Below are 19,034 nucleotides of genomic sequence, written 5' to 3'. Positions count from 1 at the left end.
AACGTACCGTTCGTAAGAATCAAAGCTGATACGGGGGGTTAAAATTTGGTATGAAAAAAAAAAAAAGAATCAGGGTGACCAGGTAGTTCGCGAAACCGTTAAAAGTCAACTGTCCTTTTGGGATGTTGTCTGTCTTTTTTTTACAACATCTCCTAATGACGGCCAACAAGCCTGACCGTGGGTCTGGAGGAAGGTAGGGTAGAGCCTTTGCATCCCTTGAAATAGTGGTACTTTATACGCAGCAGCCTCTGTTGTCCCTGTGGTCCATTTCTTGGACTACCAAATGCCCAGGTCACTTTCAATTAACATAGAGCCACTCAGGTATCTAGAATTAACATAAAAGTCGTAGATCCCGTTCCTTTCATTCAATCTCTAAGCCCTTCCTTCCTGGGATCATTGTCTACCGTTGGCAGATGACTTCAGATGACTTCTGGATTTAGCCAACAGCACTGAAAGACAATGGCTATGATTCGTGCCAGGTAGCTGACCAGGGAATTGAAGTCGGACTTGGTATCTCGAGGTAGAATGGAATTGATCTGCGTATTAATGTGAGCAATATCAAAGTCCTGCAGCAATGTGGTGTGTGCTCAAGAATGGGAAGATTAGGTGATGGTAATTTTAGGTAATTAGGTACAGCTGCTATTTGTGCCTTCGCCAGGAATAAGAAATCCTGAAAGGCCATAAACCCCAGGGGCTAGCTGCTCCCGTTATGGTCATTATGGAAAATCACGTAGACAAACCCCAGACGAGAGTTTTCTCAGTCATCGATGTCGGCGGTATGTCCTACTTTTGTGAAAATTAGGTAAACATTTTTTTTTTCGCTTCTTTGAAAGTTACTTAGGCTTTTTGACACAAAAAATATATAGGACGGTTGACGTCGATCGGGCGATATTGCTGAAAAAAAAAAAAATACTTGTGCTTTTTCCTGTCGATATAAATAATATAACCGCGATGAGACCGACGAATCCTGTTTTGATAACGGAACGAAGATAAGGGTCGTGTCGAGCCGTTCCCTATTTTGCGGATGAGAAAACACTCGGAACAACGTAGTTTACTTCTTTGAAATATTTAATCTATCGATTACCGAGAGACTCTCCCGTCGAGTCGAGACGACAATTTTGTATATTTCGAAGAATCCATGTCTAGATCTTATAAAGTATATCGATTCTGGTCGAGAGTAAAAAGTATGAAAATTTGTAAAACCTGTACAAACTTAAATAAAAGGTTATCAAGTTGTTATCCTTACTTCTGGAATTCAAAGTGTAAGTTAAACCAATGATAAAAAAATAGCAGATTTAAAGAAACACTGATTATTCCGAGTACACGAGGAAGGGTAGTGCTGTCCCGTAAAGAGTGACGATGTATCCGCGTTAAGAATATAAAAAGCATGGCAGTAGGTATTTTAGATAAAAGAAAAATGAATAAAAGAGAGAAAGCCCAAAGAGATATAAAGAAAATACGAAGATGAACGAAGATGAACGAACGGACTTGAAGGGGAACGCGTAGCGCGAAGGGTGGGGGTGTAAGTGTGCCCGTAGGTGGATGGTAGGTGGTAGCCAGGTAGTGGGGAATATTTCAGTAGTGGGGATTTGCTCCGTTAGAGAGGAACAGCAGCAGCAGCAGCAGCAGGGCGAGTGAACTAAAAGGGTGGGGATTTCCCAGCCGAGAGACAAATAGGAGGGAGATGAGGCAGCCAGCCAGCCAGCCAGCCAGCCAGCCGGACAGGTTCAGAGAAATTGTCAGAAGCGGCAAAGAGTCACTTCTCCGCGGTGAGTCGGTCGCGAGAGACCCGCTCTCGGCTCGATCTCGTCTCTGTCAATATTCAATCGATGGTCGGCAAGATCGGTGCGCCGTGTGTATACCGTGTAAGGTGCCACTTGTGATTGGAAGAAAGAAGACTGTCGTGATTACTGTATCCCAAGACCGAATCCAGTTGAGGCCGGTCGCCATTGAACTCGCTCAGTTATATTCACGGACGTAAAAGACGCACAACGACGCACGATTCACATAAATTGTGAATCCCCAGAGCATCGTCGATGAATAAAAAAGTCGAGGAAGACTCGTGGCTGCACAGTGGAATCGCCTACTTGGTGCGATAGCTACAACGCGTGCTTTGACTCTGCCGTGGCCGGTTTACCCTGTCAAAGAGTGGATCTGGTGACTAGTGTGGTGTTACGTCGTTTGTTTTGGATTTTAAGTCGGACGTCGACAAGCTGCTTTCATGACTTGAGCAATACTACGACATGGATTACTCTTCGAAAGGTATGTCCGACTCTACCGATTTCGACAGTCCCTTTGTATACGCGATTGCGTTGCTCACTCCCGAAATGCATTGCGCGTTCGATCGAAATAATTTAGACGAGTATTTGAGAAAAATGCATAAATCAAGTTAATCTTTGACTTCTTGTCTGCAACGTAGATACATTGATGTCTATCTACACTACCTTGGTGTAATCTTTCCTTGGGACAGAAGCTAGACGAAAGAAATCAATCTCTCTGGTAACGATAACAACAATAAGACATTCTGACACCATCCGCCATCTTCGTTTCTCTATCCACCGTTTATCATCCACGTATCCTGAAATCAATTTTGAAATAAATAATTCCAACGTTATTGCCAACTGTTCCAAGTATCCAAAGACATTCGTGTCTCATCTGTGCTTCCCTATGGACCCCTGTCAAAGGTCACGGGTCTTTGCCTCATCTGAATATAACGAACGGGAATCGTGAATTGCCTTGTAACAATAATAAATCCAATGACAGAAAGTGAATACAAGTATCTCTTAGGTAGCCTTATAATTATACACTTTTTTTTCCTGGTAAAATCAAGAAAAATAAGGAATTATACCGAGGAGGAGACGTGTATGCATCCAGACCAGTGACGTGTCTAAATTCTAATCTCCTAACGGTTATTGGGAGAGAAGCAAACAGTAGCCGGAGTCCACTTAGATAAGGACCTTTTGTGCTCCCTTTTATCTAAACGGTGTCGAAATATTTTCGTAAAAGTCCGCTCTAGACTGCCGGTGTTACACGGAGAAATGTTTTTCCATCGTTTGAGATAACGTCTTTCTCCTTCGGGATGCCGTTGCAAGCTCGTAGCTATACATATAAATATACACTATAATTTTACCCGTACCTGCGTCCCTCTGACAGCATGTGTCTGGATGCATCGAGTGATGCACTCTGTGATCTGGACCAATCGTAGGATGACTTTTTAAATGATACGTATAAATATTAACGTGATATATTTATATATACTCACGATTAACACGAGGGACACGCACGTGCTTCTTTTACATACGATATACGTACAGGCGCGCCGGTGCACCGTCACTTGATGCACTTCTTATGCACCTTTTACTACTGGCTTACACACCGCGAGATGACCTTTCTCACGCGCCGAGCTTTCTGCTTTGCTCCTTGTTCCTGGAAAGGACCGTGTATTTTATATATATTTTTTATATAGATTTGAATCATTCGATCTCGATGACGCACAATTATCAGAAGATAATCGATTTTCGTTTATTCCACGACGTGTGTGCCAATTGATTAGAGTGCGAAGTTCATTCAGCGTTGCTTTGAATGATCAGTATGTAAGCTCGAAAGATTTGTCGAAAGACCATTAAACAGTGTTACAGTATATTAAAAGATAGTAATAGCCAAAATAAAGTTTTATTTATATTTCAAATGTCTGCTGTACCCTGATTGAAATAGCAGCCAGATTTTAATATTTCCAGAATACACACATTTCCACCGTACACGTATATGGCGTAAGGGTGAGGAAGGGGTGGTTGTACGGTTAAATCGGTGAAAGTAGAATTAGGGCGTGGCATGGAGCCAACCGCTCCCTTTCAGTGGCGCCGGAGTAACCCCTAACCTCTAACAGATTAGCTCATGACGCACCTATTAACGCCTGTACATCCCCAATTGGCAAAATGCGCAAATGTACGAGTTGCACGAAAGGATTCCGAAGGGTAAAGCACAGGGCGGCAAACTAATCGAGCAGCTGCAAATAATTATTAGTGATTTCGTGAGCTAAATTTCGCAGCGACGTTTGTTACAAGGGATAACAAAAAATGTCCATGCAAAATTCCCAAAATACAGAATTTACAATGAATTCGAATCGGTTGCCAGAGAAGCTAAAGCAAAACCGACAAAACTTGCTCTCTAACTCCCCCCAGTTCCTTCTACCCGTAATAGCAGCTGATCTATCATACATAGAGGCCTCCTACACGGCTGTGGGATAATTTTCTTATAGATCAACGCGGACCTCTAGGTACATGCGGAGACACACGGTTGGGCCACGTATACCGATAATCTCTGTTCTCAATGGCTGAACTAGCCCAAGTCATAAATAATATTGCCATACACCAAGCCGGGATATACGTCGAACAGAGTCTAGCGTTTCCTGTACCCTTCGTCACCTTGGGTGCTCCACATAAGCAGCCAAAGGTAGCTCGGAGTTGCTTGTACGAAAATAAACAACCAACTTGAGCAGACACAATGGATGCACTGCCATTTGTATAGCCCGTCCTGGTGACTCCTTATTAGTAACTAACGCGTATACCTTGGAGTCCTGCCAAGGCTACGGCGACCCAGGCACATGAGCGCGCTTCCATATACCTATATAGGCCCAGACCCAGGTACCAGTAGGTGTACGTGGCTATTAGGCTCAAGGGTGGCTAGGGGTTACGGCTGGGTAAGTCCAGGGTTACCAAGGCAACAGCTCTCGAAACACGCTAACCGAACCGCCATCTTTGGTTCTCTCCTGCGGCGCGTGGGAGTACCGGTCGCCGCACGAGAGCCAGGGACACTAACACGGAAAGTAGCCGCGAGAGGGAACGAGCTGAGGAGAAACACGAGAGATGGCGCGAGCGCTATTGGGTGGTGGGGTCGCGTCGGACGCGCCGAATGGTGGGGATCGACCGAGGGCAGAAAAACGAGATAAAAGCTTCGAGATGAGGTACGGCCAATACGTTCGCTCGGTAACGCCTCTAACTTTCCACCAATCTGTTACAGCGCAGCATCCTACGCAACGTCGCTTATGTACACGTTTAACCGTCTATGCTTACGCCCATGGGAACTTCCCACTTTTACTTACGTAGGTTAGGATATATACCTGTGCCTCCTTGCCTACGTTCATGGACCATGCCCGCATCAGAGGTCGTAGCACCCGTTTCTTCTGACGAATACAATTATCCGTATGAATCGTATCGATCGGTGCTCCCGCATATTCTCCCCAGGTACATCCTCGATGCCTGGATATTATTAGTCGGGATCTTTTTCTTTTCATCTTATCATAGTACACAACCGGAGATAGGACCTTTCATATCGTTCGTCCATTATCTTCTTAGCTGATATATTATTGTCCACTTGTTATTCCATATGCGGTATACGTCACGTCTAAGCGCCACTCTCTATGACTTTACATCTCGTGACAAAACCTGTTTCCCCTGACACAATCGTGCCTGGCGTACGCATGATTTACCTGAACGAGACAGTCACCTGCTTGCCATTCGTAACTCCCGCGAAACCCAAATGTCGACGGTGTCCATTGTTACCCAATGGGCACCTTGCCGCGTGCGCCCAGCGTTCTAGTAACTGTATGCCGTACCCTACTGTCTTTTGTATAGTCTGTTCGAGCTAACGTACGCAGGTATAGGAAGTACGCGTAAAGTACGCGCTCAACGCTACGAAGACTCCTATCACGGACGTTCGGCTGTCCCGACGTCTTACGCCTTCGGCTTTTCTTCTACGCTGTTAATGTTTTGAACGAGTCGAGACGCTTGGCTGTTGCTCTGTGAAAAATTTTTACGAGATAAAGATCGATATCTTAACCTCCGTGATTCATTTGTTATTGAAAATCTGCCGATGGGCAGACGATGGCTGATGGGATGCCTACGTGTTCGTGTCTATGCATATTCACTCTTTGTATCGATCTAGACAGGAGGAACGCGTGATAATAAACCCGAGATGTTTTGTCTACCTTCATGACGAGGGCGGATCGATAATGAGATTAACGATGCGATATCGGCTGCCTGGCTGTGTCGTTGCGACGCGCCGTCGGCTCACCTTGCTTATTGAAAATCACGAGAAATCTCTCACGCCCGTACGCGTCTGCATACCGAGTCGATAATCTTGTATACGTTGCGAAAGGTCCGTACGAACCTTTACAGCCAATGGACGGTAACGTCTTAAAAAATTGCCAAGTGCTCTCGATCCAAAGCAAAGAAATTTTATCGCTGGAAAATTGCGCCTATCTTTTACACTTGGCCATCGGCAGCTAAGTGATTCACTCGTTTCCTACGTACATGTGTATGGTATATACATATGTATGTCATCTCGTCACCAATTTTTTTTTTTCTTTCGACAGTCCTTATCTCACCAAGATTCTTCCCGAAAAAATCGTTCGTGAACAAGTGTCTTATGTATTTATTGGTACTCGAAAAACGTGAATTTTTAATTTTTGTATGAAAAAAATTTTTTTCCCCTTTTTGTAACTTTTCAAGGAAGTTCTCGTTTCCTACGTATGACCAGTCCCTCATCTGTTGGCGCAAGACGCAGGCAAGTCGCACGCTTGATACGTAATGTGAGCGTAAGAGAAACCGCATATGCGGTCAGAACGACGCCCGAGGTCCTTGATAAATGTTATTGTCCCGGCTGCTACATCCCCGGTCCGGTTTGTATTAACTTCCGGAACACGTCAGATCTCGCTGCCTTTTACTGTCGTTTGCCTTCTATCTTTGTTATCTTCTTCTTCTACCTTTCTCGCGTCGCTACGACCGATTACTAGTCGCCGCTGGCACACTAATTTCCGATCTCCTTATTTATCGCATCCGCTTTTTTCCTCGACGCACAGTTTTTACTTATTCCTCGTATACGCGTCCCTTGGGACTTTCCTGACGTTTGAAATACATACGTGGGACGTTACGTGATCACGCCACCAACGATTCTCGCTAACGACGCATCATCGAGACGTCGACTTGAAATTTTAGGCGCACGCGTATGTATACATGCACGTATCTACGCTTACGCTTATTGTTCACATTGATAACGATCGCTCTTACCGGCGATGACTAATTACTTTTGTGAACGTCTCAAGTCTCCCTTTAATCGTGTGTCGATGGGATTGAACGATCGGTTTGAATTGTGGAAGAACAAAAAGAAAGCGCTAATACAGCGACAACTATTGGAAGCTCAATGGAAACTGGATGTCAATGTTTAAAAATTCTATCGAACAATCTTTTTGTGAACGTACCTTAATGTCAATACGAGTGATCACTATGTAGGTTGACTTAGCAGAGTTTATCCTTAACACGAGGCGGCGTTCTTCGTAATCGATGCTACTCCGTTGTCGGAATTAAAACGTGTATGCGGGATCGTTCAACTCGACGTTGGGTAACTGCCGACGATTAACTTCTAACTGTGGAACAGGGCGACTCGAGAAAGCTTATTCGTGTACATAAGCACTGAGATTGGGAACACATGGCGCTTCGAACAGGTGACGCCATTTTCACCCTCTCGAATCGAAGCTCGCTTCGAGAGCGAATCATTCGATATTTATCGATATTCGTGACATCGATTACGTCATTGTCGGTACGACGTCAATAATGCATCTCGAGTCGTCGTAATTTAACCGTAGGATTTAATGTCATCCTACGTCAAGTGTTTTCGAATAAACATGCCCGATAACGAGGAAGGAAAGAATCGTTGGATTCGTAAGGGGGGTGGGGCGGGGGGAGGGAGGAAACATTGGCGGAGGACTACGGCGCATTCCTGGGAAATTGTAACAGACGACAAAGACGTCCCGTCGCGTCAGGCACGGAACGCGTCAGCACTCGAGACAGTACGCTTGGCAGCTTCGCCGGCGAAGCTTCGTTATCTCAGGGAATGTTTAGTCATTGACATCTCGCACAATCTAAACCCTAGCTCATCCGGCTGCTCTTGCTGATAAGGCTGGATTTAACGACGGAGTTGGATAGATATCCAGCGTCTCTTCGTACGTGAACATTAAGTGTTGTTCGGTTGTGTCTATTGTTCGTGAATCCGTATAGTTACGTTTGTACGGTGCACCAGTGAGTTTCGTTATTTACTGAAATCTCGAGTTCACGATGTTTCCGGGATAATTATTGTTCTTTTTATAGTACAATGTGCGGTTTTGTAATTACAGTGACCGCTGACAGTGGACCGGATCAACGACAGACCAGCGAGACTCAAACGGATGCTGGATCTTCGCCATTGGTAAGTAGTCGTGTAGATGTATTATATTGCTTAGAGCTTGTATAAGTTGTAGGAATTTCTTTCAAATTTTATTTAACGAGAATGAAGATTTATCGGGAGTTTTTTTTCTCGGGTTTTTTTAAGGTCGAGCATCCGGAAGGAACGTATCCTTGTCCTGCATGCCCTACAGTACTCTCGACCTCCAGGGAACTAACGAATCATCTACGTGGTCACAATTCACCACGCAGCACGGACTGCAGCGGCGAGGAGGACTATTCCTGCGGGGTCTGTCACAAAGTTCTTAGCTCTGCCAGTTCTCTCGATCGGCACGTGCTCGTTCACTCCGGCGAAAGACCGTTCAAGTGCAAATACTGCGACATGGCCTTCACCACCAATGGAAATATGAACAGACACCTCAGGACGGCACATCGCGCTCTCTCGCCTCATAGTTGCACGGATTCCGAAGGGAGCAGCGATTCGGAAAAGCCTGTTAAGAGACGTCGCATCGAAGAGTACAATAACAACGAGATTGCCAAACGCAATTCTCCGGATCTCATTGAGAAACATAAATCTCCCAGCATGACCATTAACAAGAGGAAGTCGTTGGATTCAACGGATGAGGTTGAGTCATTGCGCAGGCACAAGATACTCTTGAACAGTTCCAGAACTGAGACCAAGAGCAACGTCTACGAGGACACGGCTGTTCACAATTGTCAAGTGTGCGGAAAACAGGATTTCGCCACTGCTGGTCTTCTGGAGGCTCATCTCGAGCGTAACCATCCTGAGGTGTCAGCGAAATGCGATATGTGCGAACTCTCGTTCAAGAATCATCGCGTGCTCAATCATCATCGGTTCATGACACACTTTAACGACAATTCGATTAACAATAGTTCACGGAACCTCAGGAACTCTGTGGTAGGTTTCGATGATTTGACATTCGTCGATTTCTCCGCTGACAAATTCCCGGCGATCGCCAGGGCCGTTTGCGAACAGTCCGTTCATAGGCCAGCTTCCGGGGAAGTTACCAGATTCCAATGCGCCAAATGTCTCAGGGCCTTCCCTTGCAGGTCGGCCCTGGAGGCGCACGAGTCTGACTGTGGGATACCGAATTCCCAGAGCAGAACCCATGGCGAGGATCAGTCTAGGAGGGACAACTTCTTTGCTGGTCTTGATCTTCAAAACAAGGCTGCTCTCGTCGAAGCCAAGGAAGGCAAGGATCTGGCTGACATACAGAGCATCATTTCCATGACCTCTGGACCCATTCTACAGAACTTTCCTAGGTCCGACGCCAGCACACCGGATAACAGTATCAAGATCAATCCCAACCTTGGATCCTCCGGTTCATCCGGCACACCCTCCTCCGAGTACCACGAGGAAGAAGCACAGGACGCCTTCGCGGCTGAGTTCAGGAAGATGAAACTCAAAGGAGAATTTCCATGCAGACTTTGCACCGCAATATTTCCAAATCTTCGTGCTCTTAAGGGTCATAACCGGGCGCATATGAATGTCGGTCCAGGTATGCCCTATCCATGTAACATGTGCCCGTACACGAGCACCGATAAAGCTACCCTCATCAGACATTTAAGGTCGCACAATGGCGATAGACCTTACGAGTGCTCTCTGTGTAACTATGCTTTCACGACCAAGGCCAACTGTGAAAGACACGTTCGCAATCGTCATGGCAAGCTCACCCGCGAGGATATTAAGAGCGTTCTGATATATCATCCCAACGAAGACTCCACAAACGACACCGTCGACCGCACGTCTCCCAGAGCCATCTCTAGGGAGGATGCTCGTAAAACTCTAGTCTATCACAGCGAACGTGACGAAGGCATCCATCAGCATCATCATTACTCTACGTTATCCATGCCCACTGAGCCTAAGTCTGAAATCCGAGTGATCGAGGAGGCCAAGCTTCGTCAGCCGGGAATACCCTCGCTGTTCGCCGTTAATCACTACGAAAATTCGGAATTCTTCTCTAGGCCAACGAGCATCCAATCCATGGAACTCGGAAGGCATTCCGAGGAGCCGGAGAAGGGTCAGGAACTGTTAGGAAAGCACAGTTACTCGAAGGACGATGAAGACGATCAAGACACCAGGTCGTCGGATGAAAGCGTGTCTCTAGTCAGCGAAACCAAATCCGAGCTGCACCAAAGAAATCAGGATGGTCCTATCGACTTGAAAAAGAGTATGGGAGACTCCGGAAACGTGGTAGATTCCGGAGTCGAAGAAGCTCCCCTTGATCTCTCCATGGATGCCCTTGATCTCAGAAAAAGATCCAGGAGCAACGAAGCCGATCAGCCTAGTTCGTCCGAAGACTACTCCAGGAATCCAAAGGACTTCTATAACGCTACGAATCAACTTTTATTGACCCAAGCTCTTCTCAAGGCCGGACAGGCTGGGACTCAGCCTAACTCCTTGGAAGCTCTATATGCAAACGCTCATCTGATTTATCGAAATTTTGGCACTTTCCCACCAGGTACCGGCCTGATACCGCCTTATCTTCTTAACCCGCATTTATTTGGCCATGATTTTGCCATGAAGGACAGAATCCAAAAGGAACTGGTACGAGGCCTCCAGCTCACCAGTGGTGGAACTCTCGTGGAACCATCCGGATTCGTCTCAAACTTTCCTCAAGGACGTGAATTATCAGCGCATACAGCTACTGACCAAACCGATTACTCCAAACTAATTTCATCCCAGCTGAATAACAAGGTCTCGGTGCCACGCGAGAAGTTAGAAAACTCTCCCAGCTCGAATTCTGTCAAGATGGTGATAAAGAATGGAGTCCTCATGCCAAAACAGAAGCAGAGGCGATACAGAACCGAGCGACCGTTCACCTGCGAACACTGCTCGGCCAGGTTCACCCTCAGGAGTAACATGGAAAGACATATTAAGCAACAGCATCCTCAACACTGGAGCCAAAGACCACGAGGTGGTCATTCCACGAGAGGTCGACCTCCAGCGAATCCTCCGACCTTGTTACAAAATCTTGGACAGTCCAGCATGTCCCAGCAGGTGCAACAGCAATATCAAAACATATTACCAAAGATGGGACAGAATGTGAGTTCCGAGTACGGAAAGCACGCTATTTCCGATCAAGTGAAGTACGCCATACTAGCACAACAGTTGAAAGGTAACAGAGTAGAGGAAAATGACACCGACGAGGAGCTGATCATCGACGAAGGTCCAACCGGAAGAGAAACACCGGATGCCCATCGTGAGAGTGAACAGCAGCCTACCAGTCTACTCAGAGGCAAACTGGAGAATCGTTCCGAGCTCAATAAGGACCAGTTAAGCATCCTCAGCGAACACGTTAACGAATTCGCAAAGGAATGTTCAGATCAGTCTCAGAACAACGAAGAAGACGACGAGCACGATGCCAAGGGCAAAATAAAGTCTGAAATAAACGAGTCCAAGCCGGAAGTTGAGACTAACGCGGATGACGATGATCTAATGTCCGAGAACAGTCTGGTGAAGTCAGAAATGCCAGATGACATGGGAAAGAGAAGCGAATCGTCACGAGAGGACGAAAACGAAAGAACCGAGGATGGAACTGTTGATCTTGCTAGTGTTTCCAAGCTGCTGGACAATGCCTCCCAACAGTATCAACAGTTTCAACCTCAGTATCTTAGCGACGAGGAAGGTCTCGTTGCTTCTACGAGCGACTGCAACAATTCGGGTAGCGACGAGAAATCCGATTCCGGAAATTCAGTTAATTCCGGAACATCGAGCTCGTCCAAGAAGAAGAAGAAAAAGAAGAAGAAGAAGAAATCTGCATACTCGATGGCGCCGAACAGAGTGATCTGTCCTTATTGCGAGAGGCCGTTCCCATGGACGTCCTCCCTGAGGAGACACATTCTCACTCACACCGGACAGAAGCCTTATCAATGTATACATTGCTCCCTTCTATTCACGACAAAGTCAAACTGCGATCGTCATCTTTTACGAAAGCACAAGACCAATCCCCACAAGATTCGTCGAGCAAGAAACTCATCGTCCCCGGAAGCGACAAATATACCAGCAAACAGCAATAGCTTCTCAATGAGAAACGTCCCGGAGAGACCCTACAAGTGCAACCAATGTCCAAGCTCTACCTTCTCCACTCTGGGAAACTTGAAGAAGCACCGATCGACGAAGCACATAGATAAAAAAAATAAATCCAGGTGCAACACGCCGTTGAGCGAATCCCAAAACAGTCCGCAGAGTTCGGGGAAGCATAACGATCAGAGTGGATACGAGAGTCAGTCCTCGAGTATATCTGAAAACATGCAAAATTCGCCACAGAACGTCCCCGTTATCAAATTGACAACCAGTACGACCTCCTCCTCGATCAACGACGCGTCCCGTTCACGAAAAACTTCTCCAAGATCCTCACCAGGACCCGCCGAAGCGCCTTTCAAGTGTCACCTGTGCGACAGCGGCTTCGCGGAGCGCCAAGATTGCCTTGAGCACATCAAGGACAATCACAAAAGGTCCTACGAGATGTTGGTGGCCAAGGGTGCGCTGGACATGGATATAGAAGCAGCAGAGGATCAGCAACAACCTCTGGTACATCAGCAGGCGAGCGACGGTGAAGAGAAACGGGGAAAATTTCCTGACTACAGTAATAGAAAGGTGAGTCGAGTAATTCACCTGTTAGCTCATCAATATTATTACACGAAATCATGTAAATGCAATTAAAAATACTTCTAGAAGAATCCTGAAACGTGAGAAGATGATAAACCGATGTTTGTGCTTTCAGGTAGTTTGTGCGTTCTGCATGCGCAGATTTTGGTCTGCAGAGGATCTTCGTCGTCACATGAGAACTCATACCGGGGAGAGGCCATTTTCTTGCGACATTTGCTGTCGCCGCTTCACTCTAAAACACAGCATGCTGAGACATAGGAAGAAGCACGAATCTGTCGACTCTCCTATGTACGTGGGCACGAGCGGAGATGAAGAATCCGTAGCGAGTCAACCACCCACGATCACACCGAGAAGTCAGCAGCATCCAGCACTCGTAATGTCCTCGACGAGTGATAACAGATTGCGAGAGCGCGTATCTCTACCCACTGTGGAGGCGGCTGTAGCTACAGCAGACGCTGCTCCCAGTGGTCTCATGAGGTACAACGCATACGAGAACCTCACTACTCTGACTGGACAGCTGACTACCGTACAACAAAGTGGAAATCTGGATGTTCCGGAAAATTCAGAGAACGATCTTATCTCGAATCTCCTTGGTATTCGCGATAAGAGCATTATAGACAGAGTGCTTCAGGCATCAGCTGACGACGCGGCCAAACTGCTCGGAGTCAAAAGAAACTAAAATCCAAATAGTATAAGAGTAGCATCCATCGAGTGGATTGGATATCCAAATGAATAATGTAATATCCAATCCACTCGATGTAACAAGGATAAAAGTATTATTATGGACAGGGTGCTCTAAGCATCAGCCGATAGTATAGCCAAACTCCTTGGTGTCAAAAGGAACTGAGGCCCAGGTAGCACAAGGATGCAGAAAATAAATTATTGCAAATTATATAAATAGATTATTACAAATTATATAAATATAGCATTAGGAGAGTTACGTGAATAAATGAATAAAATCACATACACGATTAAATTATTCGAAATATCCTGGGGATATTATAATATTAGACACGGTACGTCCTTGGGATGTTAAATGGACATCCATGGAACATCGGTTGTATTACGAAATGAGAAAATCAATAAGTGTAACATATCGCAGTACTTCTATTGAAGGTTATTTAAATATTCTTTAAAAAAAATAAAGAATTAATTTCTTAACTAAAAATGACGCTTTTATGATTCCTGTACACACGGTACATGTAGACCTTCAATAGCTTCTACGCATAAGAGTGATACGATATTTTCGATCTTTTTAAAAATTGTTCATTTCGAAATCACATAAAAAATCCGATGTCCCTTGGATATTACGGAGAATTACTGGCGACATATCTCTTTGTGATATCTGTTATCAGGTGTCCCTAGCATCACCTATAGACATCTTGATAAAGTATCTATTTCGGTATGCTCGTAGAAATTCTCAGGAATTACCAAATTGTATCCTGAGGATGTCCAGGGGACGTACGCAGGATATTCGAGGACTTTATACCTTGTGCTATCTTGGGAATGATTGGGATATCAAGAATTCAGCGTGTAATCAAAGGGTATAAAAACGTGAGGCTTTTGTAGTCTCATGTACGTTCACAATCGTGCCTTAATTATAAGCTTGACGTGTGAGAGATCCTAATAATTGAATGATTCATTAAAAAAATGATCAGAGGATGGCACGCGGTGCTCCTTCGGGATTTTAGGATTACTGTTTATCTTGACGGATACTGAGTGCATAGCATTGTCTCCCACGGGAAGATTCCTAAAATTAGAGAAAAAAAAACTTGCTACTTGTAGGACCATATTTGCAAGCCAAGCATGACAAACTGTTACTATATGAGAATCGTAATGGCTAAGCTAAGAGTAGCACATTTGAAAGACTCCTTCTTACTTATTACATTTTCGGTCCATGTATATATATATATATGCATACAGGGTGTTCCAGAAGTAGAACCAGCAATCAGTGTAAATTCATAAATAGCTAGTTTTTCAAGATATTAATAACCACGACCTTTGAGAGCTCTGCCGGATCAATAACAATCTTTTAGACTGTAGATTTTTGGGGCACCCTGTATATGCTTTATAATTCAGTACCTACAGCCTGAGGCCTCAATACGATGCGTCCTGTTTCAAGGAGATCATCTCCAGGAATTAGAAGAGTGATCTCTCTGATATGAAATGCATTGTGATTGGAGCATTTGGAGGCTTAAATTTCGAGGATATTTTATACTGTGAAATGAATCCGTTCTATTTCATTAATCATTTAATTTTAAAATCATCAACATCAATTATATTGCTATACTAAGCTGCAATACCAATTCCACATCCGGGGGGCCATTTACTTGTCATTAACAATACAGAGGAGTCCCCTGCTTGTGGAATTGACAAAGTAGCCATGACCTACAGACTTCGATCGCTACCTGCACTTTAGGTAAATAGATTCTTCGTCTCCGTCAGTTGGACCTACGTCATTCTCTTTATATATGCTTATGATTTTATATAATAAAAAAAGGGAATACGAGGAAACAAATAATTATAAAAATCTCTGTAAATGTATGTATAGGTAGTGTATATAGAATGTAAATGCATTTATGCATCGGTAAGCTATAGAGCTGCAGGTGTCTCAATGATAAATTAACGATATAATTATAATTATATAATTAGATATTTAAACGTAAGAAGCAACAAAAAGGGAAGACGCGTTAGAGGAAGAAGATAAAATTTACACGGGATCATTTGTTCACGACTATAATCGAGTTACGGCAATCAATCATACTTTAAGGGGGCCAACTTCTTGTGACATTTAATGCAAAGAAGTCCCCTCGATTTGAGTCTGATATCGTCGCTCGATCGTTATTGTGTATCTTTATCTCTGTTATGAGTCGCCACTTCGATGGGATTCTGAGTCCAAAGAAACGTTCAAGCAACGAATTAATGTAGCCATATTTACTTAATAAGTTATAGGTTATACACATTTCTGCCAATAAGTGCTGCGACACTTACTGGCCAGGAGTCAAAGTCGTAGTGTGACTGCCGCTAATCATCCCTCGTGTAAATCAACCCTTTAATTAGCAAATTATGCGAATGACACGTAAATCGCCACTACAATCTTCTTTTTTTTTTTGTATTTTTCTTTATTCTTTACCTCCATTCGCTGCTCTCTATTTCTGACACCTTCACTTTCCAATCAAGTATGCAATTAAATGGTTAATTGATAAGACGGTTGATTCCCATTGGTTTAATTGGTATTCGATAGGCGAATGCGAAATTAACGGTGATGCGAAGATAATTGCGCGATAAGCAAGAGCAATATATATATATATATATATATATATATATAATAAATGAAAAAAAATGAAAATAAGAATCGAAGAAGCCGAAGACAGTTAATTACGCTATTTAATTGATTTGCATTTTATCTAAGAAATTATTGTATATAAATATTGTAATTGTCGATAGTCTATGTTCATTTGAAATTGTCTAAAGAGAAACGATGATGATATTTAACGAAAATGCAATTATACCAAATAATTATCGATCCCAAGATCAACGGGACTCGATCAAGTGCTGTAAAACTTAAATAATTATTAACTTAAATGACTGTAGTTTAATAGAGATGTGAAACTTTTTAATCGGTCGTATACAAGCGTATATAACGGGTGTCTCAATTGGAAAGTACTTATCCAATGCGGCTACTTTATAGCCAGGTCACCCGGTATATGCATGTCTTTATTCCTCTTCAGATCTTTATATTCCTATCATATTTCCTAATTCTCTTTATCTAGGTGTATCTATTTCATTTAGTCTATTACCATTATTTCTATTCTCAGAGCGATTTAGTCGCGTCTAGAAATTCTTCTTCTCGTCTTCGGATCTATCACTCTGTCTATTGTTCTCTACGACTTGCTATATTTATTATTTTCCATTTTTCTTTTTATTTTAAAACAGTTGTACGCGAATACAACTACAAAAGAATTGGAATTGAGAACACTACTTATATAGTCTACTTTCCGTGTCGTTTCGATCATTGATCAATAGTGATATGACATACGCGACATATCATGCGCTATAAAATCATTGTTACCATTGCTACGAACATTGGTATACATATGTAAACGAAAGAAAACTATTTATTAAAAAAAAAAATAATTAAAGTTTGAATGTGGCTTGAGAACGAACTTTTCCTCGATTTAACTAGAAAGGGTAAACATGCGAAATAATCATTGTAACATGTGTGTAAATGATTGCATTGTATTCTCGTTTGACTTTTACCTAAGAATAAGAATATATATAAAATATAGGTAATGAAGAGTCAATCATTTTCTTTCCTGGGTATATCCTATCTCGTGCATTGGCATTTGTATATCGTTACGCCACAAAACTAAGTGGAGATATAGTATTAACGTTGAAAATTTTATTTAATATTCCACTTCCCAATAACATGTGAGACTCGAATGGGCTTTGAAGTGTGTTTTCCCACAACTTCATCCTTTATTATGTCACGCAGCATTCATTTATATCTCTCCTGTTTGGAGATTAATGGTAGAATGGTAAGATTCTGCTTATAAATGGATTTTTTATTGCTTTGAACACAAGCTCTATTAAAGAGTGAGAATTTCAGTGGCTCTTGATTCGAGAAGATTTTCCATTGAGTTTATATCCTTGCACCAGCCATCTAATCTTTGTACCATTCGGGATATTTGACTGCGGTCCAGTACTCGCGGTTGAACCCAGGTCATGTTGACAGTGCCAGCAACTTGGTCAATTGCTCCACGGATCAGTCCCTGGGCCAGTGCTTTCATCACAAGCAGTTCAACTTCACTAACTGGTAAACGTGTTTCTTTTGAAATTTCAGCAAAGGTCAATTGGCTGTATAGGAATGAGCAGTATATTACTAATAGTTGAATGTAAATATGAAGAAAAGTATCTCGAATAATTGTCAAATCATTTGAAAACATGAGGAAAAGATAAGTACCGATGGTTGGCTTGTCGCTTGAACGTCATCTCCATGAGACACAATAAAGATATCTTTTGTCTCAATTTCAATTCTTGAGCAGCCAAATCAGCAACTTTACTCCATTGCGGTTTTAATCTTTCTAACGCTGCTATATCGCCAGCATTAAATGCCTGAAGTACATCCACGAGCCAGGTGTTAGGTGTACCCTTTAGAGATTGTAACACAGGGTGAGCCAGAAGCTCTCCGAGATTGTAAACACCATCTCCAAGAAGAGCTGCTAGTCCAAGGAAAAATGCATGCTGCTCTTGTTCTTTCTTAGTTAAAGTACTCAAATCAATACATCCCAAATACCTACCAAAGAAAATAATAGTTATTAGTTTTGCTGTTTCCATAATAAACAATGGAATAAGAATGAAGATATAGTACACATGGGTCGATACTAACCTTAAAGCAGTGCGATAATATTCAGCATGTTTTCCTTGTAGTCTATATAGACGACTGGCTAAGAGATAAAATCTACCATGTACCGTGGTGATGCCATCGGCATTGTCAAGCATCACCTCAACATCTTCGATGATCTTCTTTGCTCTGTCCTGATCATTGAGTTTGTCAAGTAGGATCTGCCCCGTAAGTACTTTGCACAGAGCGACTGCTTCATTATTACCTTTTACTTTAGTTTCAGCCTTTTCTAAGAATTTAACTGCTTCTTGCTTGTCTTGAAATTGCAGGACAACATGTGCCAGTATTTCAACTAACGTCAATGGATTTATCCTGTACACCGTAAAAATTTCTTCATAAACAAAGGCAATACACATTGCCAGGAAACTTGCTCCAAACATTAAATTGTGAGGTTATGTATTTCAGTTGCTAAATCCAACGAAATTTCATACTCACTTATTCTCAAATGTAGACAAAAAATTGTTATACAATTGTACTAAATTATCTCCTTTTTGTAAAGTAGGATGCTTCACAAAAGTTTCCAGTTTAAGTGTCAACTGATGCCAAAGCCTGCAAAGTCACCGGGTTCAAAGAAACATGAATCACATTCTTGATATCGTTAACAATATGTAAGAATAAGAACTTTACTCACTTTTTGTTGTATAGTTCCTCCATCTGTGTCCACTCCGCAGACACTTCTTTGTCTGCGACATTTTGCATTTGATTGAAATATGTACTGACATCCTTAGGAGAAACAGCAGTCGCCATGTTTAACAACAATGACCAAGACTATTTTACAACG

The 19,034-nt window shown here is 43.2% G+C and overlaps 2 protein-coding genes and 1 long non-coding RNA gene across 15 annotated transcripts in view; 1 reads left to right on the top strand and 2 right to left on the bottom strand.

The window, feature by feature from the left end:
* Positions 1-4,813, bottom strand: part of LOC107264730 — a 32,840-nt gene extending 28,027 nt beyond the window's left edge. For 9 of the 12 annotated variants that reach the window (XR_003058878.1, XR_003058874.1, XR_003058881.1 and 6 more), the window contains exons 1-2: positions 3,496-4,813; positions 3,137-3,426 (exon numbers count right to left, since the gene is read on the bottom strand). This is a non-coding gene — a long non-coding RNA (uncharacterized LOC107264730). The remainder of the gene's footprint in view (positions 1-3,136; positions 3,427-3,495) is intronic. The other 3 variants (XR_001537019.2, XR_003058875.1, XR_001537027.2) reach the window with 3 other exon arrangements.
* LOC107264712 (ras-responsive element-binding protein 1) lies at positions 1,541-17,137 on the top strand. 2 transcript variants are annotated; one of them, XM_015733256.2, is made up of 4 exons: positions 1,541-2,262; positions 8,171-8,241; positions 8,365-12,837; positions 12,965-17,137. In XM_015733256.2, the coding sequence occupies exons 1-4, from the start codon at positions 2,244-2,246 to the stop codon at positions 13,526-13,528; spliced, it is 5,127 nt and encodes a 1,708-aa protein (XP_015588742.1). In that variant the 5' UTR covers positions 1,541-2,243; the 3' UTR covers positions 13,529-17,137. The 2 variants fall into 2 exon arrangements, with proteins under 2 accessions (XP_015588742.1, XP_015588743.1); XM_015733257.2 differs by lacking the exon at positions 1,541-2,262 and adding an exon at positions 7,817-8,075.
* A 94-nt stretch (positions 17,138-17,231) lies between these two features.
* On the bottom strand, positions 17,232-19,026 carry LOC107264722 (26S proteasome non-ATPase regulatory subunit 13). The gene is made up of 5 exons (XM_015733282.2): positions 18,885-19,026; positions 18,689-18,802; positions 18,239-18,565; positions 17,813-18,145; positions 17,232-17,706 (listed from the first exon to the last, which is right to left on the bottom strand). The coding sequence occupies exons 1-5, from the start codon at positions 18,998-19,000 to the stop codon at positions 17,439-17,441; spliced, it is 1,158 nt and encodes a 385-aa protein (XP_015588768.1). The 5' UTR covers positions 19,001-19,026; the 3' UTR covers positions 17,232-17,438.
* Between the last annotated feature and the right edge of the window lie 8 nt (positions 19,027-19,034).

The sequence above is a fragment of the Cephus cinctus genome, unplaced genomic scaffold, assembly GCF_000341935.2.
Source record: "Cephus cinctus unplaced genomic scaffold, Ccin1 Ccin1_scaffold0191, whole genome shotgun sequence".
Lineage (NCBI taxonomy): Eukaryota > Metazoa > Arthropoda > Insecta > Hymenoptera > Cephidae > Cephus > Cephus cinctus.
Note: the sequence above shows the minus strand (reverse complement) of the source record. Positions and strands in the feature narration are given on the sequence as shown.

Bases quoted from the DNA above. Each gene is read 5' to 3' on its own strand.
- LOC107264712 (XM_015733256.2), top strand. The intron at 8,242-8,364 runs GTAAGTAGTCGT...GGTTTTTTTAAG, and splicing joins ATGCTGGATCTTCGCCATTG to GTCGAGCATCCGGAAGGAAC. The intron at 12,838-12,964 runs GTGAGTCGAGTA...TTGTGCTTTCAG, and splicing joins CTGACTACAGTAATAGAAAG to GTAGTTTGTGCGTTCTGCAT.
- LOC107264722 (XM_015733282.2), bottom strand. From the start codon at position 19,000: ATGGCGACTGCTGTTTCTCCTAAGGATGTCAGTACATATTTCAATCAA. The intron at 18,803-18,884 runs GTGAGTAAAGTT...GTGACTTTGCAG, and splicing joins GAGGAACTATACAACAAAAA to GCTTTGGCATCAGTTGACAC. The intron at 17,707-17,812 runs GTACTTATCTTT...ATTCCTATACAG, and splicing joins AAGCGACAAGCCAACCATCG to CCAATTGACCTTTGCTGAAA.